This window comes from Poecilia latipinna, unplaced genomic scaffold, assembly GCF_001443285.1.
Source record: "Poecilia latipinna isolate Pla-1442-1.1 unplaced genomic scaffold, P_latipinna-1.0 Scaffold1842, whole genome shotgun sequence".
Taxonomy (NCBI): Eukaryota; Metazoa; Chordata; class Actinopteri; order Cyprinodontiformes; family Poeciliidae; genus Poecilia; species Poecilia latipinna.
Window position 1 is genome coordinate 104655 of NW_015114458.1, and position 27649 is coordinate 132303.

At 38.8% G+C, this 27649-nt stretch overlaps 2 protein-coding genes across 6 annotated transcripts; one reads left to right on the plus strand and one right to left on the minus strand.

Moving 5' to 3' along the window:
• The first annotated feature begins 819 nt into the window (after nucleotides 1-819).
• On the plus strand, nucleotides 820-18741 carry ptk2bb (protein tyrosine kinase 2 beta, b). 5 transcript variants are annotated; one of them, XM_015014737.1, is made up of 31 exons: nucleotides 820-951; nucleotides 7299-7534; nucleotides 7769-7947; nucleotides 8074-8161; nucleotides 8565-8644; nucleotides 8841-8903; nucleotides 9804-9858; nucleotides 9983-10123; nucleotides 10209-10283; nucleotides 11180-11281; nucleotides 11408-11525; nucleotides 11597-11639; nucleotides 11733-11764; nucleotides 11878-11922; nucleotides 12018-12115; nucleotides 12192-12273; nucleotides 12359-12459; nucleotides 12581-12696; nucleotides 14133-14233; nucleotides 14353-14442; nucleotides 14787-14991; nucleotides 15878-15986; nucleotides 16097-16156; nucleotides 16237-16359; nucleotides 16446-16598; nucleotides 16839-16874; nucleotides 17452-17476; nucleotides 17559-17594; nucleotides 17698-17825; nucleotides 17960-18040; nucleotides 18210-18741. In XM_015014737.1, the coding sequence occupies exons 2-31, from the start codon at nucleotides 7337-7339 to the stop codon at nucleotides 18426-18428; spliced, it is 2982 nt and encodes a 993-aa protein (XP_014870223.1). In that variant the 5' UTR covers nucleotides 820-951; nucleotides 7299-7336; the 3' UTR covers nucleotides 18429-18741. The 5 variants fall into 5 exon arrangements, with proteins under 5 accessions (XP_014870223.1, XP_014870219.1, XP_014870222.1 ...); XM_015014733.1 differs by having other exon boundaries at nucleotides 17559-17593; nucleotides 17691-17825; XM_015014736.1 differs by lacking the exon at nucleotides 820-951 and adding an exon at nucleotides 1000-1579 and having other exon boundaries at nucleotides 17559-17593; nucleotides 17691-17825.
• Nucleotides 18742-19577: 836 nt separating this feature from the next.
• On the minus strand, nucleotides 19578-23294 carry chrna2b (cholinergic receptor, nicotinic, alpha 2b (neuronal); the record flags this gene model as incomplete). Its single annotated transcript, XM_015014732.1, has 5 exons — nucleotides 19578-19713; nucleotides 20510-21677; nucleotides 22349-22458; nucleotides 22571-22615; nucleotides 23124-23294. Coding segments are annotated over 5 exons (1620 nt in total), but the record flags the coding sequence as incomplete, so codon positions are not given.
• Between the last annotated feature and the right edge of the window lie 4355 nt (nucleotides 23295-27649).

Genomic DNA, 27649 nt, shown 5'->3' on the forward strand with positions numbered 1-27649 from the left:
AAAAAAAAAATTTGGGGGATCCTAGTTAAAAAAAAAAAGGAAATTAATAATTCTGCCACAAAAAAAAAAAAAAAAAAAAAAAAAATCCTGTTTCAGCTCTCTTGTTTGGAGCTGAAAGGCATGTTGGGGTGTCTCTACCCTCTGTGCAGAAACCTGCTTAAGAGTCACTCCAGAAACAAGGCATTGGGTGTTATCATAGACTCATCATCTCCTCTTCATCAACTTTTTTAGCTGCTGTTCTCAGACACAACATGAATAGAAGAAGTTGTTCCACGATTTTCTAATTTATATAAAACTGTTTTAATTTTTCTGACATCACGAGTTATCATTTATTGTCATTTATCGTGTCTCACATTATCAACATTTTAACTGAATGAAACAAAATATGGAACAATTCTTAAGCACACAACACCACCTGCTGGGCAAGATGTGTAATCGCAACTGAGGGCTTAAAAAAATAAAAGACGGAAAGCGGAAAGAACCAATGCGCAAGAATAAGAACATAATTGAATGAAACAGTTAAGACGTAATTTTCAATCTTCATTTTTATTAATAAGTCTTTTAAATTAACACCTGTATTTAATTTTGTAACACATATGTTGCGTCGATTACAGTTACGTTACAAAATGTTTCGTACTTATTAGAAATGCTTCTTTTGGAGGAAAAAAAATAAAAAATGAGGAAGACTAAGATGAAACATTTGCATTGTGGTGCTTTTGCGGTATAAATGAAGCCACATTCCGCTGTGTTCAGTTAGGAAGGTGAGATTCCTGGAATAAGGAAGTGGATCCACCTTATTTGAGGACTGTAGAGGTGAGGGAGTGGCCACCTGACACCTTCTGCTCCACTTTCTGACATTCTGTTCGTCTTGATCGCTCCTGGAGGGATTTATATACTTTTTTTTCTCCCTTTTATCAAGCTGTTGTCCTGGGAGAAGTTCAGTAGAATCAGGTAAGAGTCGAAATAAGTCTATGCCTCTGCTTCTCACCAACGAAAAGAGTCTCCTCTTAGAGTTGTTTACAAAAAGGCCAAGGTTTATGGACGTCCAGAAAAAAAGGAATGAAAGTCGAGATGTTTCGGTTTTGTGCGCTGTTTCTGTCTAACTTTTTTTTTTTTTTTTAATTAAATGTTCACTTTCTTCAGAAAAAAACAAACAAACTGCATAATTATATCTCGCAACTTCTGTTGTATTGGTAAGTATTACTTATGGTCATTGTAACGGCGCAATGTGAAACTTGAGGAGCTTTTTATAACCACAGAGGAAGAACTATGTTCATGAGCAAAGCATGTCTGTGCAGGTGAGGAGGCAGCCAGGCGCATTCCAGGCCCTGGGGTCATAATGTTGCGATATATAGACCCCCTGCTATCTGTTCAGGGCAAAGGCATGGCTGGATGATTGGACTGGACCCTAATAACAGTTCTATATTACGGATTAGGAATTTAGCCTAGAAAGAAAAGATGAAGATCCTGGCATGTGTTTTAACATTGGTTATCTCTGAAATATCACTGATTTCTAGAAGCAGCAAAGAAAGAAATCCTAAAAAGTGATAAGAAGCTCTGACATACGGAGAACAGCACTGTAAGTACTGGGAAGTGCCATCTGATTCTCTGTTAGGGTGGAACAGATGCTTGCTCAGCCCGGGGTGCATGTCTTAACAGATTTTTTTTGTGTTTTTCTTTGCAACACTGAGCTGTACCTGGGAATCAGGACACTATACTGAGAGATAGGGCTCTCCCAGGGAGGCTCAACTCTGTTAAACAAATGGCGTTTTTATGCTGTTAGGAATTTAAATGAAGAATCGTCTTCACATTTCGGTTTCTAAAACAAACAAAAACACTAATAGTGTTAATATGCACTAAGGAACGTGTTATTTCTCAGAGAAAGTCATGTTAGATTGTTTTTTTTTGTTTTCCTAGGCTGAAAATCCCCTTCAATTCAAGTAGGACAACTTTTAAATATTTTACTGATTTAAAAAAAACTTCATCACTTTTTTATAACCTGAAACTTTAATTTGTTTTCATTGAAAAAAGTGCTTAGATTATTGTAAAAAAGGGAACACAAAAAGTTAGTGGTTTTCAAACCTTTTTGGTACTCAAAAACCTAATAAAATGTGGTATGTATTTGTATTTAACCCCTTTTACTCTGATGCCCCAAACGGCAGGGAGATCAGTGATAAAATTGTGGAGAAGTTTAAAGCAGCACTAACTTATCAAACTATCGCTCAACCTGTAGTGTCTCGCATAACCTAGAAGCTACAGCCCGAACTACAGTGGCATGGTTAGACTGGTTGTGTGTGTTGCAAGAAGCTGGTCCATCACATGCTGCGCTCCACACTGTATACATGAGCTTCCTCTTTCCTCAAGCCTTGTTTAATGTTCCTCCTTCTCTGTCGGCTGCTGAGGAATTTCACTCTCTTCTGTCACTGTTCCCTCATGAAGATACTGCATGTTTCAGTACAACTTGACTGTTCACAACAAGGACACAGAGTACTTGGGCAAGTTTTATCTAAAAAAAAAAAAAAAAAAAAAAATGTCTGGCTGATGAATATCCCCACTCGTTGTCCTTCTGACGTCTCTGTAGTAGAGAGATGTTGAAAGAGTTACTTCACACCACTTTGGTCTTGTAAGAAGAAGAAGAAGAAGAAGAAGACAACCTTCCTGGTAAACATTTGTTACCATGAAAAGCATTAGCTAGAGATTAATAAATAAAGACAGCATGTACTAACTCTAAGGCCAGTAGGTCAGTTTTTCCACATCTTTGGGGGACAAAAAACTTTAAAAAAAACTTCAAATGCATTTTTAATAAACACAAACAGTAGTTTTGTCAGTATTTCCGATTAACTGGGGGTATTTTTTGTGTATCAAAATTAACAGAAAAAGTGTTGTGTACTTTCCAGGTATAAATAGATGTAATATTTACTTTTTGTGAGCCCGTGTCTCATACAACAGTTAACAAAATCAATTAAAAAGAACAAAGCAAAGGCCTTGCTTACAAGGAATGTCTGAATTCATAAATGATTATGAAACTATGATTCATTTGTTACAACAAATGAATCATAGTTTCAAATTCTGGTTAAGAGGTTCCTAGAGGAAATATCTGTTAATTGAAAAAAAAAAAAATATCTGTTAACTTTTGTCTCAAAGAGAGACAAAAAGAAACTTTATTTCCAGAAAAACCAAGTTACTTTGCTTGACCTCCTAAAACAAAAACCAGAACTGAAAACCAAACATGGCTTTCTGACACAACAGATTTTTAACTTTTAGTTGAAGAAATAAACAGATGTGCTAGCTTGTCAAAATGTTTATCATCTTTCCGCATAAGTTGACATAAAAAATAATAATAAAAAAACATGTTATGTGGCTCTCAACTTAAATAAATTAAGTGCATATCACTTAGATTCATTTTATAGCAATTTCACTTGTGGGTGTTAAATATATGTGATGTCTCTAAGTAGCAAGAATCACCTTATAGAATTTATTTGATATGTCTAAAATTGACATCAAATTACATATAATACTGTGTCAAATATATAGAAGGGTGTTGTAACATAACTTACTAAAAGCCATACATTTTCTTTTACTATTAAATGCAAATCATATTGCAGATGACTATCAGTTTGGGAGAGTCAGTAGCAGTCAAGTTCTTAGTCAAGTTTACTCTGAACATAGACCATAACACACTGAGACCATAGCATTGTGAGCTGATAGGTTGACTTGTAAGTCATCTGAAAGTGTGCTTCAAGTATAACCCAGCTAGAAAACCCCAATTGACTACACAGAAGTATGACTTGTATAACTTACTGATATTAAGCACATATAATCCTACTATTGTACATTGAGTATTGTGCATAATACAACTTTCCTGGTGGAAAGTTGTATTATGCACAAAACTAAAAGAAAATCGCAAAGATACATTTGGAGCAACACTGAAATTTTAGCACCTTGCGATAGATAGGGTGATGACATGTGTAGCTTGTGGCCTACTGAAATATTTGCCCTGTTCCAAATGACTTTAAGGATGTGGGAGTGTTTCATGTACAAAAATACCAGCTTTGTACAACATTTTCCCTCTTCTTTGTAGAATTATTTTAATTCAGCCACATTGGAGGGTTTAGCATGAAGCCTAGAGCGTCTCAGTCTGATGTAAGTCTGGACTTCTAATAGTCTAACTCAGAGACGAGTTTGCTTGTGAGGTTCTTGTCGGTGTCCAGCTGCACAGCTCCCTGAGTGAATAGTAATGAAGACTGCTGGAGTTTATTCATCAGGATTTATTGGTGGACAGCTGCACTCATTCTCCCATCAATTATTGCATGCCATAAAGCAGGTCCAGATCTTTACATAAGAACCACCATGCTATACCTGCCACTACTTTTAAAATAGGAGAATATCAACTATGGTTGTTTTATACCATATGCTATGCAATGAAGACCTTTAAAAAGATCTTACTCACTATTCTGGTGTCCATCAAGCTGATGTTTTTGTGTTTGTTTGTTCACCATTCCATTGGTACAATTTACAGTTTCTTTCCTCACCAGAGGGGTTTACAACCCGTCTTTTGATGCCCTATGTTTTAGAGTTTAATTCTTTGCCAGTCCAACACAGGGCAACAAAGACACTCTCAACCATTCACACTAAGGTCAATTTTAGAACAGTCAAGTAATGTGAAATCATGTTTTTGGACTGTGGGAAGAAGTGAGGGTGTCTGGAGAGAACCTACACATGGAGAACATGCAAACTACATGCAGAAAGACCCTAAGCAATAGTACACACCTAGTTATAAGGCAAGAGGGACAGAAAAAAAGCCTATGGTTTGCAAACAAGCCAGATATTGACATAAGAAACTACACTTTTCCCTTCTCGCATCCACATTTTCTGCTCTGCTCTGTGTAAACAATTTCTTTCTTTTTCCTGGAGAAAAATATTCTGTTCTGCAGAATATTTTGGCAGAACAGCTTTGGCAATGCTCCAAACACCGGATCTGAGTGTTTACTAATTGTTTTTGTCCAGACCGTGTTTATAGACACCGCATTCTTCACGTATTAATCTGCAGGACAGTTAAAAAAAAAAAGAAAAGTAAAACCAGTTGCCGAAACACCCCCTGTTGGGCTACCACCAGATGATGGTGCAACATTCTTTGCTCTCATCCTCTCAACTTGTCTCCCTCTTCTGTCTTCCGTGTTGCACACACTCGCACACATAAACACGCCTACATGATCCTGCTGGGGAATTTGTGGCCCCAGGCTAACAAAACACAACCTAACAGCGGTGGAAGAGCCGCTGAGAGAAACCAACACAACTCGGGCCGCTCACAGCGGCCTAGCAGCATGGAGCTGCTCAGTTATGACGTTTAAAAGGCTCTTTCCTCACCAGCGGGGTTGCAAGGTGGGGATTGGCGGACGTTTCGTGGTGAGCTTACATGTCTTTGCAAGATTGTTTCTAAACGTGCTGACTCAAAGAGTCGCAGGAAGTTTTCAGGCAGAGAGACTCTTAAAGTAAGTCCATTTCTAAGAGCATGTTTCTTATGCATTCACTGGAGGTGTGTTTCTTTTTAGACTGAGGAATACAATTCAAGTTGACGGTTTCGATATGTGTGCTTGTGTAGCAGTATGATAAAGATTTATGATCATTTTTACAATCACTGACCTTAGTCATGTTTGTTTTTAAGCCAGGTGGTCAGAGGGTAATTTGCGTCTGGGAATAGAGATTCAGAAATCCAGAGGACGGTGGTGGAAACAAACGCTTAAGGCTAGAAGGTTTATTGTGATTCTACGCTAGGAATAAACAACATTAAGAAAAACTTTAATTTATTCCATATGGTGAAATTTGTGGAAACCAGCAGAAAAGAGATAAAAAGTGGTGCAAGCTTAGTATTGTAACTTCACAAATGTACTACAATGAAGTACAGAGAGTTGGCATACTCATTTAAGCTAATGAAGAATAATTTAGTTACTTCACCAAAACATTTTAAATGCTGTTATTGATGTACTGAAAATTAGTTTCCATTCTTATATTGAATTGAAATTATTTGTGGATAGGCCTTCACTTGGAAACAGTGCATGGCCTTATTTATTATTATTATTATTATTTTTTGTCTTTATGAATCACTTCCTATCATTATATCTTGAACATTCCTCTCAGAATGTGCTGTCCTCACATTTCTGTGCACACTTGTAAGATTTGTATATGGTAAGAAATCATGGACAACGTTTGAGCTTTGTGATTTAACAGATTTTTCAGCTGCCCAATGTAATAATGGCAGAGAAACAACCTAACGTTCTAGGGAAGCTGTTTGCCTGCCCTGATCGGTGGCAATGCACACAGATTCCAGTGTGGAGAACTAGCTGTGGCGTAGGAAAGAGCAAAGAGGAGGGTGTGAGCGGCACATACATGCAGGTGATTGGTAGCGCTATTCAGGGTCTTAGCGCTCATCCTGACTCTTGATTGTTTTTTTTTTTTCTGTCTGGGACTGTTGTATTTCTGAAAATGGCAATTTTCAGAAACCAAGGGAGAAGGTGAAGGAGCTTGATTTTTTTATTTTTCACAGATTATCTTTTTCATATTATACTGTCATAGTGACAGCTTTCACGAATATGTAAAAAAAAAAAAAATAAATACACCATTTATGTAGCTTTAATAACCAATTTTTACAGTTTATCTGCAAAAACGTTGATTTGGAGTTTAGTTACTCTTTAAGTGTCTTGCCCAGTGGCACCTCTGAATGTAGCTTAAAGAACATAGAATCAATCCCATAATCTTCATTTTGCCTGTGAACCACTCTTCCCACTGAGCCCCAGTCATTAACACTAGAGTTAATGGTAACACCACTGCAGCTGGTGGTTTACTGTATTGTTTTTGTAGCGCTTCCACTTCCATATTGTAATTCAAACAGCGGTGAACGATTAGTTGCAAATGAAAACTTGACTTCCTTGCTGAATCCCTTTATTGCTGGTCCAACGCTGGTTCGGTTGACAAATTTTGCAGGTCCGCACTTGACATCACAAATATGGAAAGAATGCAATCTTTGGATCTTAGAAACAAAAGTTATGAATCATTGCACCCACAAGGCACAAGATCGCAGGGTGAACACGACATGATGGATATAAAACATGACTGTGTTTGCATGATAAACTGAGTCAGGGAACACAGTGTCCTTTGGTGGTATTGTCATTGCAAGTTTGTTTCATTATTATTATAATTTTTTTTTATTAATGGCAGTCTTTAAAACCTAACTATTTCGGTTGAGCGTCTTCAGTTTTCATTAAATCAAATGCTTTCTTTTTCCTTTATTTGGTTGAAAGGATGACGCGGGCGTGACGACGCCAACCCGGCTCTGACGATGTACGAGGTGATGTCTGGTGACACCCTGGCCTGGAAAGGAGCCAGTCCAAGACAAAGCAGCACAGACTCCAGCCCCGAAAACGAGATTACTGGCGAGGGAGGGCCAGTAAAAATCCTCAAAGTGTGCTTCTGCACCAACAACAACCTAGGAAAGAACTTTAAGCTGGTGAAGTGTGACAGCTCCTGGAAAATCCAGGTGAGAGCGTCGTTTTGCAGGCGTGGACGTGCCGGAAGGTGGAGTTGAAGATGCTTCTGTAATTGTTTTGATGACAGTTTTTGGTACAAAGTGGTAAAGATTTGAAATCAGGGATTCTGCATAAATCGTAAAACATTAGCATTTGTTTTTTTTGTCATTGACATCTAATAAATTTCTGCTCTACATAAAATTATTGATGATTCAAAGGATTAAAAAAAAATTGACTTCCCTCAGGCTATCATTCGCTCCATCCTGATCAGCGGTCGATTGGGACCCAACGTTGAACTCTCAAAATGTTACGGTCTTCTGCTGAAGCACTTAAAGTCCGAAGAACTTCACTGGCTCCACCCAGATCTGACCGTGGGCGAGGTCGAACAACGCTACGAGAGTCATCACGTGGAGGCCGAGTGGAGGTCCAGATAGGTTTTTAGGGCTTATTGTCGCAAAAAAAAAAAAAAAAAAAAAAAAAATTCCGTGATATGAGATTCAGAAATAAAGCATGTCTAGTTAAAATACATTTCTCCTCCTCTTGTTTGCAGGTATGACCTTAGGATCAGATACATTCCAGTCAATTTCCCGGAGAAGTTTAAAAATGACAGATCCACGTTTCTTTATTTTTATCAGCAGGTACTGAACCCCTCCTTTCTCCCTGTCTTTGTTGTAGCATTCAGAAGTAAAACAATGGGACTACGCCTAACATTGATAAGAGGAAAAAGAAATAAAGGCTGTTATAAATAAGGTTTTCAGTAATTATTTAACAATGCCTGGTGAAGGGAGTGCTGTGGTGGCGCAGGGGCAAAAACATGACCCACGTATGAAGGCCTTAGTCCTTGCAGCGGTAGTTGCAGGTTCAATTCCCACCCTTGTGACGTCTGCTGCATGATTTGGTGTTGAACTACTTTCAAATCAAGGCCACTAGAGCCAACACAACCTTAAAAAATAACAATACGTGGCAAAAATAGATTTATATGTTAAGTTATGGCTCACGTTTCTATTTTTCTGAGTGACAGCAGGTAATGTTTCGCTACAGGTGCGTAGCGACTACATGCAGTGTCATGCCAGCAAGGTCAGCGATGGGATGGCCCTGCAGCTCGGCTGTTTGGAGATCAGGTGAGTCACTGCATTCCTCAGCTCACAAGTCAATGAGTTATTTGAATTCTGGTTGCATTACTTACGGGCTTAAGACCAAATGATTTGTTTACCTTTATGTCGTACATGTATTGCATAACTTAAAACTACTGTTGAAATAACAGGGATTTGTCTATTTGTATCCAGCATTTACAAACATGTAACTCTGTGTTTGCAGGAGATTCTACAAAGACATGAACGCAAAAGGTCTTGAAAAGAAATCCAACTTTGAGCTGCTGGAGTGAGTTTTTAACCCTCTAAAGCATTTTCTTTCTTTCTTTCTTTCTTTCATTTTTTTTTTTTTTTTTTTTTTTAAGAAATGGCTCTCAAAGTGTCCAAAGCAAAGTTTCAGATTGTTGAAATCTGTGTGAATGTTACAAAACAGTGTTCTTTGTTAGGTGAGTCAGATGCATAACAGTTTTTTTTTTTTCAACCGAGACAAAATATGGCAAGCAAAAAGCCGCCAACAGCAACAAAAGAGGAGACTGTAAAACAATGTGCATCCTATTCAGAAACTGCTCTAATCAACAGAATGAAATGAATCACAAAGAAAAAAAAGGGTGCATAGATTTTTACAATTACTTTAGAAATGAAAAATAACTCGGAGGAATAGAAGATAAAGTCTAAGAGATGAGATGATCCTGCTTCACTTATAATACAGAAACATGATCCGGAAAATCTAAAAAGTCAGGAAGGATTAAAAAAGGATTTCTAAGTCAAAGAGCTGTGGTGCCTTGCTAAAGTATTTGTATTCCTTAAGCTTCTCAGTTTCTCACTTAACAAATTGACTTCACGGACTTTGTTGAAACGAGTTCTGTAATTGTCATACTTTTCACACATTCCAAACATTTCAGATTTCTAGATTTTAAAACAAGTCAAAAACTATTTATAAGAGTCCTTTTCTTTGCAATCACGCCCTACCTTGTGTTGGTCTCCTGTATAAAAATGCTCCAATATAGATTAAAGTATATGGCGGTAATGTGACAAAAGGCGAAAAAGGTTCAGCAGTATAGATACGTTTGTTAGGCTGTGTACATTCTCGACAGACTGATTCACCCAGATTTTGAAAAACGTCTTATTAACAATGTTTTAGCAAAGCGAGGTACTTAATTAATGTTTTACATTTGTTTGTTTCCTTTAGAAAAGAAGTTGGCCTGGACCTTTTCTTCCCTCAGCAACTGATAAACAGCATGAAGGTAAAACCTCTATCCCAAACATTTGTCTTTTATTTACAGGCACCATGAGAGAAGATTTATTTATTTTTTTTGGTCTTTTTCCTGAAAGTTATACTTTTGATGTCTGTTTGTGATTGTGGTCCAGCCGAAGCAGCTGCGGAAGATGATCCAGCAAACATTTCAACAGTATGCAACCCTGAAGGAGGACGGCTGCATGATCAAGTTTTTTGAGACCCTCAAGACGTTTACCAGCTTTGATGAAGAAGTCTTTCCATGTGAACTTGTGGTGAGTTGCTGTAAATAACTTCTCATAAAAACTCCAGACACACGTTGTTAACGTTTTCATCGCAAACCTTTGTGTTCATCACCAGCAAGGTTGGAGTTTGTCTGTGGAGCTGGTCATTGGAGGAAGGGGCATTCGCCAACGTTCTCAGAAGGATTCAGCAGTAAGAGAAAAGCTATTTTTACATTTCCTAGCTTGTTTCATACCTTAAATATAGATTTTTTTTTCTATTTACAGGTCATTTTCAGCATTTTAATGTTCTATTTTGGTGCTTAGTTGCTGCATCAGCTGCCCAACAATTAACATTCATAATTTCTTCTGGTGCTTAACAGATTTTAGTGTCTTCTGTTCCCCTGGTCACCATGAGGATTTCTATTTTACAGAAAACAAACAACTATGTTGTTTGTTTTCTGTATCTGTGAAACAGTAACTAAATTAACACATCAGCAGGTCTAAATTTTAATTAAATTAAGGGAAGAGGGTTTAAGCAAAACGTGTCACTTTTGCCCAAGGGGTGAAAGCGCCGGATGAAACAGCGATGTGCAGCTTCACACTTCACAACAGGTGGCTAAAAGTTCAGTTCACACAGATTAAAAGGCAATTAATTCATTATAATAGTTCACAAATTAAAAATTCAGTGTCACCTAATGCTCCACGCAGGATCTAGGTGTTCCTTTGTCAATTTCTTGTGAGACAACTTTTGAAAAAAATGTTATTAAATGTCAGTGGAAGATGTTTCAGTAAGCGTTATTTACCGTTTCAGTAAGCGGCCGTTGGCCACTTTTTAATCGTCTCGTTTTGTGTACACTAATATGCATTGCGTTAAAATATGGCCCTAAAAAGTTGCACCACATTTTTGTGCTTTTCTTTGACAAAAAGCAAATAAAAAAAAAATCTAAAAGTATGACCACAAAGCTGCTAATTCAGACTAAATAAGTAGAAATACTTCACTACGCATGTCATGAGGAGAAGTATCTGTTGCTTACAGTTGTCAGTAAAAATGTCTCATATCAAAGAGTTGTCATCATAATTGAACCTACCTGTCGTTTTGTGCCACAGGCTTTGTTCCTTACTGACTTCAAGCAGATAAAGAAAATCCAATGCTTGCCTCAGACCGATGACAAAGCTCTCCTCAACATCAGCGTCGAAGGCGCCAAACAAGTAAGTGCAGCAAAAAAGTTACGTCTAAAACTTCCTTAAATTAGAGCTTAATGTAAATGCAACCGGGGGGGTGAGGGGAGGAATCAAAGGATCTTGTTTATATTTGCATGTTATCCTCTTTAACAGAACCTGTCTATCAGTGTGGCTTCGGTTCCTATAGCAGAAAACATGATGGATCTCATCGATGGATACTGCCGCCTGGAAAATGACACAGACGACAGTGTTATTTACCGACCAAACAAAGGTGTGCTTATCTTACTATTACGAATTCCCTACAAATTGTGAACAAATGTTCTTAAAACCTTTTCGATCTAGATGCCAAGTCTGCGCAGGTGTCCCTACCCGACATCCCTACAAGGTGAGATGTTTTACTGGATTACTCACTCGACACTTAGAAGAAGCCGTGAATAAAAAGTCTGACTAATCTTGTTTTGTTTGTTCTTTCAAAAAGCACTGACACCAACTCATCTAGACACAGTATGGGTGAGCCAAAAACCTCACATTTCCTCAAGCATGTATCTCTTCTGTGTAATTCTTTTAGAAACAAGTACATGACGTCTTTGTTGATTCAATTCTCTCTCCATTTGGATTTTCAGGTTCTGATATTTACTGTGAGATTCTTGATGAGAGACCAAAATCAGGTTTGTCCGAAGCTGTTAACACTCGTCTCTGCTTAAAATAACAGCAGTTGAAATTCGTTTTCGATCATTAAAACTATCCCGTATTGGGTCCGTAGCTGTGAAATATGGGATTGATAGAAGTGACATCATTCTGGGGCGAATCCTTGGCGAAGGCTTCTTTGGAGAGGTCTATGATGGAGTGTACAAAAGAGCCGTGAGTAACTATTTAGGCTTTACAGACGCATCTGGAAAACAGATAAACATGACGTGTTTGTTGCTTTATTGGACAGAACGGCGAGAGGGTTAATGTGGCAGTCAAGACCTGCAAGGACTGCTCATCTGACGTGATGGAGAAATTCATGAGCGAAGCAGGTATACGAGGGTCTGCCTTGGCTGTAAACGATAGAAGCAATGCGGATGAGAGCGACATTTAATATGTACGAGCTTTGCTTGGCAGTTATCATGAAGAACCTCGATCATCCTCACATCGTCAAGCTGATTGGCATCATAGAGGAGGATCCTGTGTGGATCGTCATGGAGCTTTACCAGTACGGAGAGGTTCGTCCCCAGTCACTGCTTCTTTCTTAAACTGTTTCATGTGGTTTGATTCGGCTCAGTTTTGCCTGATGCCGTATGGGGAAAATGTACCCGAGTGATTAAATTATCGGCATTTTTACAGCTCGGCAAATACCTGACTCAGAACCAAAACAAACTGACAAACACAACCCTGGTGCTGTTCAGCCTGCAGATCTGCAAAGCCCTCGTCTATCTCGGGGGGTGCAACATGGTGCACAGGTGAGAAAAGGATTAAAAGATGAACATAAATGCAAGTTCTTCTTCTTTACAAGGTCAAAAGGTGTGTCTCTCTGCATGCAGTTAGTGTATTTTAACTTTTCGTGATAGCATGTGTCAGTTTTGCATGTCAGTTCCTCAGAATATCAGAAACCTAAATTAAGGCAAAAAGATTTTTTTTTTAAAAAAAGTCAATAAGTGAAAGCATAAAACCTCACAAAGCTACACAAGAGAGAAGCTAGATGGCACTGTGGCTTCACCCCAGATACTGATCAGCCTTACAGTCATTTTTTTAAAAAAGGTTTTTAATATTTATATGTAAGAATTGCGGCATGTAACCATGTAAAGTCAAAAAAATTGTATTTGGCCTCATTCCAGTTTGCAACCCCTTCAGGTCAACATTTCTAATAGATTTTAGATTTACAGTTCTGAAGGAGTCCTTGTAGTTCTTGAACTAACTTCACAAATAGAGCAATTAGCTACTGTAGATAAATCAGAAATCGAAACTTTTATTTATAATTTCATTCTATCTGATGCCCAAACTCAAAAATAGAATGAAAAACAGGATTTTTAAAATGAACTATCATCTGTTTTTTTTCAGTTAATATCCAGGTGAAAGCAGGGTTTGTATGGGACATAAAACGATAAGCTTGTGCTCTCTGTATTATGCTTTATTTTTCTGCATAGGCGGAAATAAATAGGCAAAAGAAAAAATAAATAAAAACTCATATGATTTTCAAACAGTTACCACAAGTAGCCACTAGTATTTCATCAACTTCTACCCAGGGTGTTGTAGTGATCATTATTCATATCTCATGACCATATGTGAAAATCAGAGCATAGATGAGTCTGTAAATGAAGAACTTTGCCTTTTGGGTTATCTCAGTGTTTAACATACCGAACATGCATTACATTACTGCAGACAAGTCTATCCGTCTTAAACCAGATACTTGAGCTGATGGAACCTAACTTAGCAAACACATAAAAATTAAGAATAAGTGCCAAACTACAATAATGTTGCTTTTGACAGGGATTACAGAACATCAGTATTTCATATTAATGAAATGATGACCACCGCAATGTAATAAGAGCTGTAAAAAAAAAAATGTCCTTGAAGTTAAAATACTGACCGTGAGACAGAACAAATGAGACAGTCATGCTACTGGAAGAAAAAGAAATACAAAAATGTTATCAGTAGAGTCCAGGCAGCCTTTCATGGCTCCAAGCTTCTGTGAAAGAGAAAACACCGACAAAAATAAATGTTCACCTGCCTAAAAAATGTAAACATTCCTTTTTCCCTGGTTTGATCCAGCCGATCTGAAGGTGAATTTTTTTTTCTTCCTCAAGGACAAGCTTCTCATTGATCCAAATATTCGTTTAATGATATTCCTCCTACTTCCGTTGCATTTTCATCTTGTGTTTTTTTCATTTGCTTGCAGGGATATTGCTGTTCGGAACGTGTTAGTTGCAAGCCCAGACTGTGTGAAGCTTGGAGACTTTGGTCTGTCGAGATACATTGAGGATGAAGAATACTATAAAGGTAACGGAGAAGATGATACAAAGATTTCTATCAGAAGATCTGGCTGGTTAAGCTGAAATATAACCTCTGACCTTTTGCACAATGCGGCTGAACATGACCTCACGGTGATTTCTCCACAGCCTCTGTTACTCGATTACCAATCAAGTGGATGGCCCCAGAATCCATCAACTTTAGACGTTTCACCTCAGCTAGCGATGTCTGGATGTTTGGTGAGCTCAGAGACGCATTTTCAGATTTCCTTTATAATCCTCTGATTTACATCTATAATGCTTTAAGCCAGGGGTGTCAAACTCCAGTCCTCAAGGGCCGCTGTCCTGCAGTGTTTAGATGTGCCACAGGTAAAAAAACAGTGGAATGAAATGGCTTAATTACCTCCTCCCTGCTAGATCGGTTCTCCAGAGCCCTAATGACCTAATTATTCTTTTCAGGTGTGGTGCAGCAGAGGCACATCTAAAAGTTGCAGGACAGCGGCCCTTGAGGACTGGAGTAGTCTTGTCTCAGAGTGAAAATGCCTGAGCGTCTATTCTGTTGTCTTGTGTGCATCGCGCTGCAGCTGTGTGTATGTGGGAGATCATGAGCCAAGGGCAGCAGCCGTTCTTCTGGCTGGAGAACAGGGACGTCATCAACCAGCTGGAGCAGGGCATCAGATTGCCCAAACCAGAGAACTGCCCTCCAGCTCTTTACTCACTCATGACGCGCTGCTGGTCCTACGACCCCGGAGAGAGACCCAGCTTCACCGAGCTTGTGATCAAGATCAGGTATTTATTTTAAAAATTGAACAAAAGATGCAGAAAGAGAAACACTATACTTTCATGATCTCCTTCTCTATGATTTGTGATTTTTTTTTTGTTTTGTTGAGAAAGGTTCTTACTACATTCAAATTAAAATATTTTTATTTTATGAACAATGATAAAAACAATTTTTAAAGAATAATTCAGAGAAACATAAAATACACATGTAAAAGAAAAATAAAAACAAGTTACAAACTCTGACAAGAAATGACAGATATCAGATAAATGTATTGTAGTGATAATGTATATTTATCTTAATACATAGTGTTGTAAAATAGTTTCAACTAAAGCCAACACTTGTTTTGACTATTTAAGACACGATACAAACATTTGCAGTGTCCATGAGGGGTTACTTGCTGTCTCTTGTTTAAAATTTTCATCATGTAAACCACATTTCTCAAATATGCCATACAAATAAACTTGAGGACCAAAAATACACCCTATGTTGAACTCCAGTAGCACTACTAACTTTGCCTAATTTAGAATTACAAATGGAAATTACAGATCAGTACCTGGTTTAAGTACATAAACATAAAGCTAGCTGAAAAAGTTTTGCATGGCCAACTATATCCAAGGTCAAAATCTTGTCTTTCCTCAACAGCTTCGCATCAGAATTCATCTATAGGAACATAAATTGAGATGCGGGTCTTGTGTCAAAATGTTTAAGGAATGAAATAGATCACGCAGCTGTTGACATTTCTTCCCCAGAGTTAATATTACTGACTCACCCATTTACTTTGAATCTCTTTTATTCAACTGTCAATAGTTGCTCAATTGTATGTAAACGTCTCAAGTTGGAACTTCAAAGGCCACTTCAGTTTACAAGGTCGTAAAATCCCGACGTGTCTTTCAGTGACGTCCACAAGATGGAGAAAGAGCTGGACGTAGAGCGAGAAAGAGACAGAGCGCGCGCCACCAAGTTTCTGGAACCAAAGGTCAGCTTTGCAGATGCTCCCCCCAAGGTATAAAAACTTGTTCATTTTATTTTTGTTTTAACATATCTTGACAAAAAAGAAATAATAAAAATGTCTGGTTTAATGCACTCACTTACCTTTTTCACTCTTTACTGAAGCCCTCAAGGACGAAGCCAAACCGATTTGGGAACACGCTCAGTATCGGTCTACATATTCAGGTGTGTAAGTTTAGCCAAATAACCCTAGGATATTTACAGGATTTTTACAGTCTGACTGATCTGCTTGTGTGTCCGTGCAGCTGAATGAAGCCCTTTGTGCCAGTTCACCAGACCTGGCCAGCCCATGTGAATACCAGTCCCCGATTGACTCCAGAAACACGCTCGCTCTGCCGGTTAGGTCCCCCCGTCGCCGCAGTATGGGGGTAAGATCACGATAACGAAGCTTCCTTCTGACCTGCAATAAATGCCATCCATTTAGAGTAAAAATAAACTGTCATCTCTGCATTAGGAGAGCGAGTTTATGCGGATGGAGCCAAACAGCAGGGAGGACGCCCGGCGACTGTGGCAGAGAGAACGGCAACACATGCAGGAGACTCTGCGGATCCAGAAAGAGCAGATGATTGAGGATAAGAAGTGGCTGGAGGAGGAGGAGAGACTCCTGGTGGGAAACAGAGCATCATTAGCTGTAGTCGAACCCCTCTCTGTGTCCCTGTGTCCCTCTTCTCACCAGTTCAATGTTACCCTGGAATCTGAGTGGAACAAGGCGCCTTTAAATAGAACAAAAACTTTTGTCCAACCTCGACGCGCCACTAGCGTTAGACTGAATGCTCCCCTGATAACAGTGCAAAAGAAAGGCCCCATGTCTTTATTCTGTAAAATGAACCTGCCTGTTCTTTTGCAGGACCCCATGGGACAGGATGACTTTCCCATTGCAGAGGTAAGTGTCCACGTGTGCAAAATAAAATCCCAGTCAGATTAAATGAAGTTAGCAGGTAGTAACTTCGGACTATGTACCACACACTTCCTAAACGAATATGCAGCTGAGTGAGAAAGCATGTTGGTGTTGTTACGTACCAGATCAAAAAAGTGCATAATTGTGAGGATAAATCGCTTTTCTCCGAAATTACAGCTGCGAGTCTTAGGTTGCGATTGTGCCTTGCTCTTCCAAGTTTTGGATGAAAACTTTTACACGTATCCACTTTTTGTAGGTTTACCACAGAAAACCCAAAGGTGATTATAACTTGATAAGATCTGAAAAAAAACTCAAGAGGTGTAAATACTTTTGCAAAGTTCTGTGCAACAAAGATAGGTTACATTCTTTAGGCATGCTGACATTTTTTTGCGAATAACTGGAACCAAAGATCCAGCCAGTAAAATTACAAAATTAACAACTTGATAAAAGTTCCTCTTGTCGGATGCACACATTAGGAACTGCTTAAGTTAACGTTTTTTTTTATTCTCGTTTACTTTCTGCACTTATCTGATTGTCTTCGTGTTTGTTTTTCTCTTTGCAGCCAACTGAAGATGAGAGTGAGAATGGTAAGGGCAAAGACAAATTACTGTTTTACATTCAATTGTTTTCCTGTTTTGTTGTCCTGTAACAAATGTCTTTCCCACACAGCACCACCTGAGAAACCCCCACGACTCAGAGCACAGGTACGTAGACGGTTGTACCCTGGTTAAATTTTTTTTGTTGTCATTCAAACAGATTGATAAGCTTTTCCTGAATGAATATTTTAATATTCCACTTTAGGCTGCTCCCACAGCAGAGATCGACCGTTCTGACGATAAAGTATACCAGTATGTTATGGACTTGGTCAAAGTTGTTGTCCAACTCAAGAATGACATCACCGGGCTGCAACCAGAACAATATAACTCCATTGTCAAGGTACACTGAGACAAATTACCTGCCCTCCACCTCCGCTTTGTATGTCGTTGTTGTTTTATAGGCCAATTTAAAATGCAGAGGAAAACCTCCTGAGTCACAGAGCTGATTCATTTTCTTTATTGATCTATCCGCAGTCTGTTGGGATGGCCTTACGAGATCTGATCCGCAGTGTGGATGATGTGCTGCCGAGTTTACACGAGTCGATCCGGACTGAGGTATTGCTTTATTGTACATACGAGTCAAACATACTACCAATATCCTTACCTTGAATGCACTGTGACAGGATTCTGTAAATAAACACCAAATTTAAAATGAGGCCAGCTTTTATTTGACCAGATCCATTCCCTTTTTTGTTTTATTCGGGGTGGGGGTGGGGGGGTTCAGATTGAAGGTACCCAGAAGCTGCTCAACAACGACATGGCCGAGCTGATCAGCAAAATGCGCCTGGCCCAGCAGAACTCCATCACATCTTTAAAGGAGGAGTGCAAAAAACAGATGCTGGCTGCCGCTCACACTCTGGCCATGGACAGCAAGAACATGCTGGATGCTGTGGACCAAGCAAGAGTCAGAGCTAATATAGCCAAACCAGCTGCACCAGAGTGAACTGCTTTGTTTTTTTTCTTCTTGTTTTTTAACTGACTTTTTTTCTTGTCTCTCTAAAATAACATTTGGACCTCATCAGAGAGTTTGGTTTTGATAAATATGAGCCAAAGGCAGCCTCTGGTTCATTGGGGAACCATGTGTAAATGAGTGATGTGTTTAAGTGAGACTGTCAAAGTAAAATCAAAAATCCACATTATTTGATATGACATTTTTTTTAAAATAGCATAAAACAGACTTAAGTGTAATGATCTTCAATCGAAGTCTATGATGAGACATTTATGTAAGTTGGAAATTAAAAATCTTTGTAAATACAGAATGTGTCCTTTATTTACCCCTTGATAGCCACAAAGGAAGATCAGGGAATAGTGTAACCTGTTGACCCAAACATTTTATTTTGGGTGTGGCCAGTGTTTTTTTTTTGAGGACACAGAACAAAAGAGTAAAATAGAAAAAAAAAAGAAAGTGGATAGATAATCTACGGAGAAGAAATTAGCTCCTCTTACTCGTCCTGCTGCTGAAATACACCACTCCCACTTCAGAAGCAACTGGTCAGATCAAGGAAGAATGTCTTATCAATGTCAATCACGCTTGTGTACATGTTGCTCACAGAGGAGCTGAAGTAAATGATGGCTAAGAGAAAACAAACAAAAAAGTAAACAGAGGGGAAGGATGTAAACCAGAGAAATATGAGAGAGATAACATGACGGGAACTAAATGGTTAAAAAGAAAACATGAAAACAGGGTCCGATACCTCATAACTGCAATGGTGATAACATTGATCATTTGAGTAACTGAGGTTCCAATAGAAGTTGAGTCACAGAAATTAGTGTTTCACTGACACCCCACTGGCTCACATACAAAAGTGTTCAGGCTGACATTGTTGCATAATTTCACGTCATTAGCAAGTTAATAGGTCTCACTACTAATTTAATGTAAGCATTCATGTTTATTTCTGAACAGACTTGTAAATGTTAGCATTCTGCTGTCAACCCTGATGCAGTATTACTGAAGTCCATGTAAATAAATAAAAAGTCAATGTCTTTGTTTTTTAGTAGGTGACTTCTGAGCCCAGAGAAGTTGTACTATTAAAACAAAATAACATCAACAATAAATCAGAGTCCAGCTGCAGATTTTATTTTTTAATCTTTCCTCACAAAACCTAAATCATCCCAGCCAACCAGGGGGGTAGGAAGAGGCCTATTGTGCCAAGCAGGCACACAATAATGAACATCCATAGGAAGATCCGATCAATGACCATGGCAACATACTTCCAATCCTCCTTCACCTGTGGAAAAAACAACGAAGGAGAGAAAATTTAATGGAATAAAAAAACAAAAACATGCCTAACCAAAGACAGCAATCTTCTGAGATGAATGTATTTTGCTTATGAGCTAGATTTTTAATTTACTGCTTTAGGACACCAGCGCTGCAATATATTCTGGAGGACTACGCTGTCGGTTTTAGAGACACCTCCTCACTATTCCCTTCCAGCAAAGTGATTTACTGAAAATTGTCAGCATCAATCATCTCACAAGATCCTTTTCTCTGGAACTCCTGATATTGACTCTCAGCTGGAGTTTTAACACGACTTTAGGAACATTAAAAGCAGACTAGCTCAAGAACCTAAGAATAAATGTCTCTGAAGTGACTTTTTGCCAAAAAATGATCTATTTACCTTAGTAAACCTAAAACAACAAGTTACTTCTGTTCTTCAATTGACTATTTTTCTAGCTGTCTTATGGATCTGATTTTCATCCATTTGTTAGTTATCAAAAAAATTCCTTGATTTTTTTTTTTTTGTGAATCCTCAGCGTAATCTTTGAGATTAGTTTAACCAACCCAATCTAATCTCAATTCCCAGTATTGTGGAGCAGAGAACGAATCAAATCTGCCCTTTCACAAACATTTAACGACTTTCCTAACAGACTCTTTAAATTCTCATTGACAGGCCCCATGTCTAGTCATTGTTTACTTTTTACTTTCTCATCGGCTGGTAAATCATATCTTATTTTTATGTCTTAGCTTGTTTTCTTTAGCAGGGAAATAGTAGTACTGCGGTAGTTACGATAAGCAATACTCACACTGAAATCTGCATCTTCAGCTCTCAGATGGTCTGCAATGTAGTGAACCCCTTGTAACGCCCGTATTACACTTGGTGAAAGTATGAAAGGTGACTCTAACCCTGAGCTGTCCCCTTTAGGAGGCTGCTGCGGGGAATTAAACCTGGCTCCAGACGACTGTCTGTTTAATCCTGCACCACCATCTTGCAAGTTTTGGTTGCTCTGGGTTTTCTTCTGTTGCAGCGGAGGAGTCAACCCCGGAGGTCTCGGTGAGGGGGGCCGGAAGGAGAAATATGACGTCAGCGTTCCAAGCTCCAAGTCCTCGTAGCAGCTTCTCTCCGAGTTTTCCAGAGTGCTCCCGTCTCTCATCCAGGTATAAGAGGTGCTGATGCAGTGGCTTGATTCATACCCCGCTATCTGCACTTGCCTCCTCTCTGCTGCTATTTGCTGCTGGAGTAGCAGCAGCCTGCGGCGCCGGCCGTCAGGCGCCGGCCTGCGCATGAACAGCCAGCGTGGGATCAGGTCCAGGAACACGGAGTGGACCCAGCGGGGCATCTTGTGAGTGCTGGGTGAGCGATGGTGCACGTTTAGCACAAACACCGTGATGACGATGGACAGGGTGACAAAGATCATCGTGAAGAGGAGGTACTCGCCGATGAGAGGAATGACGAGAGACGTGGAGGGTATGATCTCCGTTATGAGCAGGAGGAACACGGTGAGGGACAAAAGGACCGAGATACAAAGAGTGATCTTCTCACCGCAGTCTGAGGGCAGGTAGAAAACTAAGACAGTGAGGCATGAGATCAGCAAGCAGGGAATGATGAGGTTGATTGTGTAAAATAAAGGAAGCCTTCGGATGATGAAGAAGTAGGTGATGTCTGGGTAGATCTCATGGCAACAATCGTATTTCTTTGTGTTGTATGTTCCCACGGCGTTGATGATGGCCCACTCCCCGCTCTCCCAGTAGTTGTTGAGATCCACGGTGTTTTCTATCCGCTCCAGGTCGATCTTGGCTTTGTCGTAGGTCCAGGAGCCGAATTTCATTTTGCAGTTCTGCTGGTCGAAGGGGAAGAAGGTGACGTCGATACTGCAGGAGCTTTTGTAGATGGCAGGCGGGACCCAGCGCACTTTACCAGTATGGAACAGGTGAGCTTTGGTCATGTGGGTCACAGCAAACTCGCCGTCAGCACTAGAATATAAAAAGAAGTTGCGAAAGGAAACTCAACGCTGCCGTGGCTTAGAGGGAAGCAAAGTTTAGGCACATACAGAAATGACATGGTGAAAAAATGTAACTCATTTTAAATCCCGTTCATTATCTTAATCACTATAATAGCTTCTGTTGAAGAGCCGCTATCATTTCATCAGTTTAATTTCACTGACAGACTGTGATTAAACAGACTCATCGGAGCAGAACTCCATCATCAACCTGCTTGATTTTAATCTGAGTGAGGTGACTTTAGGTGCTGGGACTTGAGTCTGAAGGCTGATTTCACATGGCGATATTGCATTGATGAAGGCTGCCTTCTTTTTAAAATGAGTAAGCTCCACCAACATGCTAAACAAGGAGCTCAGGTAAACATGTAAACAGTAATCAATATATTATACCACTAGATGGCACTGTACACATATCATAAACCTATAAATTTGTCATCGAGTCTTTCAAGATACAATAAAAATATGTATTTCATTTTTAAAGCAAGCAGTTTTTTACTTTTTGACAATATACATTATAACTGGATGTTATTTGTAACATCCAGTTATAATGTATATAACTGGATGATATTTGATCAAAAACAACAATTGCATAAATAAAAAATCTTAACGAAAAAACAAAAACAATAAACAAAACTATTAACTCACTTGTTATAGAGAACTATATCTGGGACCCATATGAGCTCCGATGGGACTCTGATGGACGTTACGTTGTCATAGTCAGATGGTCTCCAGCGAAGTTTGTAGTCATTCCACTCCTGGGAGAGTCAAACAGAGATCAGTGTTATCCTTGAGTTTTTATCCCTCGAGATTTTACCATTGAAGGCAGAAAATCTTTTAAAATTTGACTGTAGAAACAGGTTTTCTAACCTGCTTTAACCACACGTTAGTTGTCATCATTTGGTTTTTCTCATCCTGAATGGGAGACACAGCAGAGATCAAAGAACAAACGAACTGAAGTACTTAAAGATGCATGTGTAAAGTAACATTTTTGTAATCTAAATGAAACACACATGAGATCTGGTCCATTTGGTCGGACATTATGACTACAAGTGCTGGAACAAACATCTTGTGTTTTGTACATATCCAGATTTTTTGGCATGAATTTCTTTCACACTCATTCTTCCATTTGGGGTTCATGTTAGATCTGAGGTTAGATCTAAACAGTTTTACAACCAGTTTTCCGATACTAGTTTTGCCTTTGGACCAGTTCTTTATCATCAAATGACCAAGCAGCACAAGCATTACTGAAAACACACAGACGATGCATCAGTTCTTCCCTCACCAGATCCTGTAATCACTAATGAAAATGACACTGAGATACTTCAAATCATTTGCTAGATTCAGAAATATTGAATATCGACAAAAGTATTTAGCTTGAATCCTTTTGCAACCACAATTACAATCCTTTCATATAACTCACCACATCAATGAGCTGGGCTATGGACAGTCCAAACTTGACTATAACCACATCAGAGATGTTTGGGACAGGTCTTGACCACTTGTTGTAACCAGAGAACAGCGTCTTGAAGAGTTCATCTTCGGCATGTGAATGGGTCTTGACATGACCAACAACTGTGGAAAATAAGATGTTTATTTATTCAAGATACTCTTTACTAGAATTTTACAAACACATAGTTAATTTAGATGATTACGTTGGATCTCTGATTTCATGCTATGAAATGTTTTCAAGTAAATGTGATCATTTACACTCTTTTATTTAATAATGTTTAATTTATGCAAACATGGCATCATGTTGTGGCTTGTGAAGGAAAGAGCAGGAGCTGGAAACATGGAGATGTTTCATCACAGAAGTCTAGCTAGATTTAATATAGTGTGAGATTTAATTTCAGTTTAAATCCAGATGTCTTGTTAGAGAACATTACAGACTGTCAGCATCAAGAGAGCCAAGGAGCACAGAAGACAGATAAAGTTTTAAAGACATTTTACGCAAAATTAGGTTATCAAATAAAATCCCAGGCTTTGAGCACCTTTCAGAGAATAATCTAAAAGTCGAGAAAGATTGCAGAACAAATGCAAACTAACTGGAAGTACAGGCTATGAGAGCATTATGTATAGCAGCAGACAAGAGAAGAAAAATCTGAAGGAGCTGGACAGAGCCGCGTGTCAGGTGGGAGTGTCTGTTGACAGAACAGCTACTGCACTTCACACATCTGGAGCCTAAAACAGTGGCAAGAATCAACACTTTCTAGAAAGAAAGCAAGAAGAAGTCCCATTTGCAGTTTTGAAATACCCATGAAAGAGACACAGCAAACATGAGAATGAAGGTGCTTGGGTCAGATGAAATCAAAGTGTAGCGTTTTGGCCTGTTTGCAAATGTATGTGCACTAGCTTTTTTCATTGATATTTTGACTAAGAGCATCAAAAAAGTCTCTGTCATAACCTAAGTTTACCAGTCATATTTAAAAAAAAACATGATAATATTGACTTATTCAACTGGATTTCATTTTCATTCAGTTTAGTTAATACTGAAAAAGGTGAGCAGGATCCCAGGTAGTTTGAGCTGGTTTTGGGTTTGGTTATTTCATTGTCCCTTCTTTCTTGTCGTTCATTAGATCAGCTGTGTTTCTGTTTTACTTTGGTCCAGTTTTTTCTTAGTGGTCTCAGTAGTTTATCAGGTTTAATGCTTGTGTCTAGTCCTCTTAGTTACTTTAGTTTTATTATGTTTCTAATGGGGCTGCACAGTGGTGCAGTTGGTAGAGCTGTTGCTATGCAGCAAGAAGGTTCTGGGTTCAATTCCCTGCCCTGGGTCTTTCATTTTATGACCTTTTTCAGCTTCATCTGTGTTCACTCTGGGTTTATTAGTCACTCTGTCTTGATTTTCCTGCTCTGCTTTTTCTCCAACTGCATCACATTCCCCCGATTAGTCACTCCTGGTTCTCATGCCGCTCATTAACTCTCCCAGTAGTTAAGTCTGTCAGTTTCATCATCTTCCTGCCAGACGCTCTGTTCATCCATGTCCATTCATCACTGCCTGCTTTTCATCGCCTGTTTTCGTCCTGACAGTAACAGTTACCGCGTATTCTAGTTATTTGTTGCTCCCTGTGAGTTCTTCCACTTTTCTGGATGTCCTGTAAGCAAATAACTAGAATGAGTCCACCCATGTCTTGTCTTGAGGTATGGATACTTTTCAGTGCACTGGACCTGGATCTTTTCCTTTTCTTAACTGTTGGATAAATTATTTATTTTTAACTGCGTGTTTTTAACCATGTCTGCTCTTTTGGTGTCACAACTTGTGCATAAAAAAAAGCAGATTTCAAAAAAAGGGCTTTGATGTATCTGATGTGCACTATATTGGAAAGGATTAAAATGTGCAACTCTGTGAATATTGCAATGACCATTAGTGTGCCTAAGACCTGGTGCTATACTTTTATTTTTATTCTAGTTGATTACTTTAGGAGGAGTAACAGCAGCCCTTAATTTGCAAAAAATGTCAAAAGCTTCCAACTGAAGACCGTTAAATTCCTCACTTATTTTATTAGCTCTAAAACAAAAGCCTTAAACTGACAGTGTGACATTTTACAATGGGTCATGCACCATAACTCATTATATTTCACTGCCCAAAATGGTGAGGTGTCCTTTCTGTGCCTTGCTTTCTTTGTGTTCCTGATTCAGGTAGGATTTGGCATAAAGGAAAATACTTTTTAATTTTGTTATATTAAATATTTTAACTTTCAAGAAAGAAAGAAGTACTTTTCTCTCTGTTGTTCTTTCTTTCCTTCAAAAATCTTTTTTTCAAAATCTTACTAAAATCAGGCACATCCACATGTAATCTGTTACGGTGACATTAAGATTTAAACAAGGTCCTGCTGTGTTTGCAGTTTTCTCTCATAGTGCTTTGCAACTCGGTGGAGCGTGTCACCATTATGGATCAACAAGTTTGATCCATACGTTCTTGGTTCCATTAAGGACATTTCTACAAAGTGTCAGTGCAGGTCAACCCTCTGCAGGGTCAATGCTGTAAAGACTTTTCAGACATTATCTTTGCCATATGATGGGTTTCAAAGTGGACTCATGTCCTACCTTCATTTGTTTATTCTAATCTGACCAATGAGGTTGCAGCTGAGGCTTCCTGTCTGGTCTCTTGACAGGCCTGGTGAGATGCGTCCATTTTCCGTGCCTCTGGGAGCAACCACATGTGTGGGGCTAAACAAAAAAGGCTCCTGGGTACCATTCATCAAAGAACCTCCTGGCAGTGGAGTCTTGAAATGAGATGACACCTTCAAAATCCAGCAAACTGGGCTTAGAAGACTGGAGGCCAGCCAGGCCCCTCGGCCAGGTCTATAAAACACTGACCCGTTTGGAGGATCGAGTCAGCAGCTTCCTTGGCCAGAGGCACTCTTGGTGAAATTGGACTGTCAAGTGCTTTTAGTAAAGAGTATGGAGGGGAACAACGTGGAACATTTTCTGGATAAGAAAACTGCAAGGCGTCAAGTCAAAGAGCTGATCTTTGGCTTGATGGCAAATGAACCATCTCTAGATCGTATGTCTACTTTTTTTTTTTTTTTTTACTGCAGAAGTCAAACAGGAAACACGGGGCAGGGAGATGCAGACTTGAAATGTTTTTTTTTAGGCATTTGTTGAGAAAGTCTGCAAATTACTTGTGCATTTGAGTGAACAATTGATTCATGGTTTAAATTGGTGCAAAAAAGAGCACACGTTTTTCCTTTACTGTCAATCTCTTTTAACAGAGAAAGTTTCTGCAGATATCTATAAAAGCATAACATTTTCATAAAATGCATTTCCTTCAATGGTTGTGCATATTTAATCCACCTCTTTATTTAAAAAATCTGAATGTGATCAGTTGTAGATTAGCATTTTTGCACATATGGAAACATTACAAGATGTATGTGTGTTTAATGACTTTAGAAAGCCCACAATGCAAGTAATTTTATTATATAAAAGTGCCAGTTTGTATCAGGTGGATGGTATAAAACAGGATTAAGAGAATAAATTGGGTGTTTGTTAAATTACAAAATACAGAAGAATTAATAAAGTGAAACATAAGGAACAAATAAAAGATACCAGCATTTGTTTTAATGAACTAAAAATCTGCACTATGGACTTTATGGCTTCTGGAGGCCATAACATTTTCTCTGGCTGTGGCTGCAAACATGTCTGACTTACAGAAAACAAACAGTTGCTATTGGAGAAATGTATGTGAAGGTTAGTAAGGCAGTTGATTTTAATCCAAATATGATCTCAAGTATCAAATCCTAATGAAAGCATTGGTATTCTAGTAGCAATGTGTAGGACTTAACTCCCATTCCCTGTTGTTGACCTGCTGTCTTGTTTTACATCAAGTGGTGCCACAATACGGCTGTGACTAAAAGGTGCAGGGACCCTGAAAGGGCAGGTTTTCCAGATTTAGAAATGGACCATACAGAAGAAAAAAAAAAGACAAAACAATGTAATAATTTACATCTTCACCTGTTGAAAAAAAAAAACAACAAAAAAAACAAGAAAACCAATAAAAACAACTTCCATTGGAATTTCATAATGCAACTGCACTATCTAAGGTACTAGCTAAGATCATGTCATTGACAAAAACAAAATAGTGCAATAAAAAAAAACAAAAAAAACATGCATAACACACAACACACACACACACACACACTTTACCATAGAGGGGGACTTGGAACTACATGATAAATTCTTAGGATTTTGATTATAGTGCTGTCTGTGCAAGTGTGCAGTTAAACCTACAAGTAAGTATCTTGAGACTCAAATGCTTTCATATTGCATCAAGGGGGGTGAGGGGGTTGGTATCAGGATATCCCTAGGTTGGGATACTTAAGAAAAGAACGCAGTTATTTCATTGCTTTTTACTGAGTCTAGAGATGGACGTCAGAATAAATGAAGGGCTTTTATCGGAAAATAATGTAAGTGAAATTCACAGGTTTTGGTTCTTAAATATCTTTTTTTTTT

Coding starts and splice junctions, on each gene's coding strand:
- ptk2bb (XM_015014733.1), top strand. CDS start 7,337: ATGTACGAGGTGATGTCTGGTGACACCCTGGCCTGGAAAGGAGCCAGT. Junction 8,162..8,564: donor TTCTTTATTTTTATCAGCAG/GTACTGAACCCC, acceptor GTTTCGCTACAG/GTGCGTAGCGACTACATGCA. Junction 10,284..11,179: donor GTTCTCAGAAGGATTCAGCA/GTAAGAGAAAAG, acceptor TTTGTGCCACAG/GCTTTGTTCCTTACTGACTT.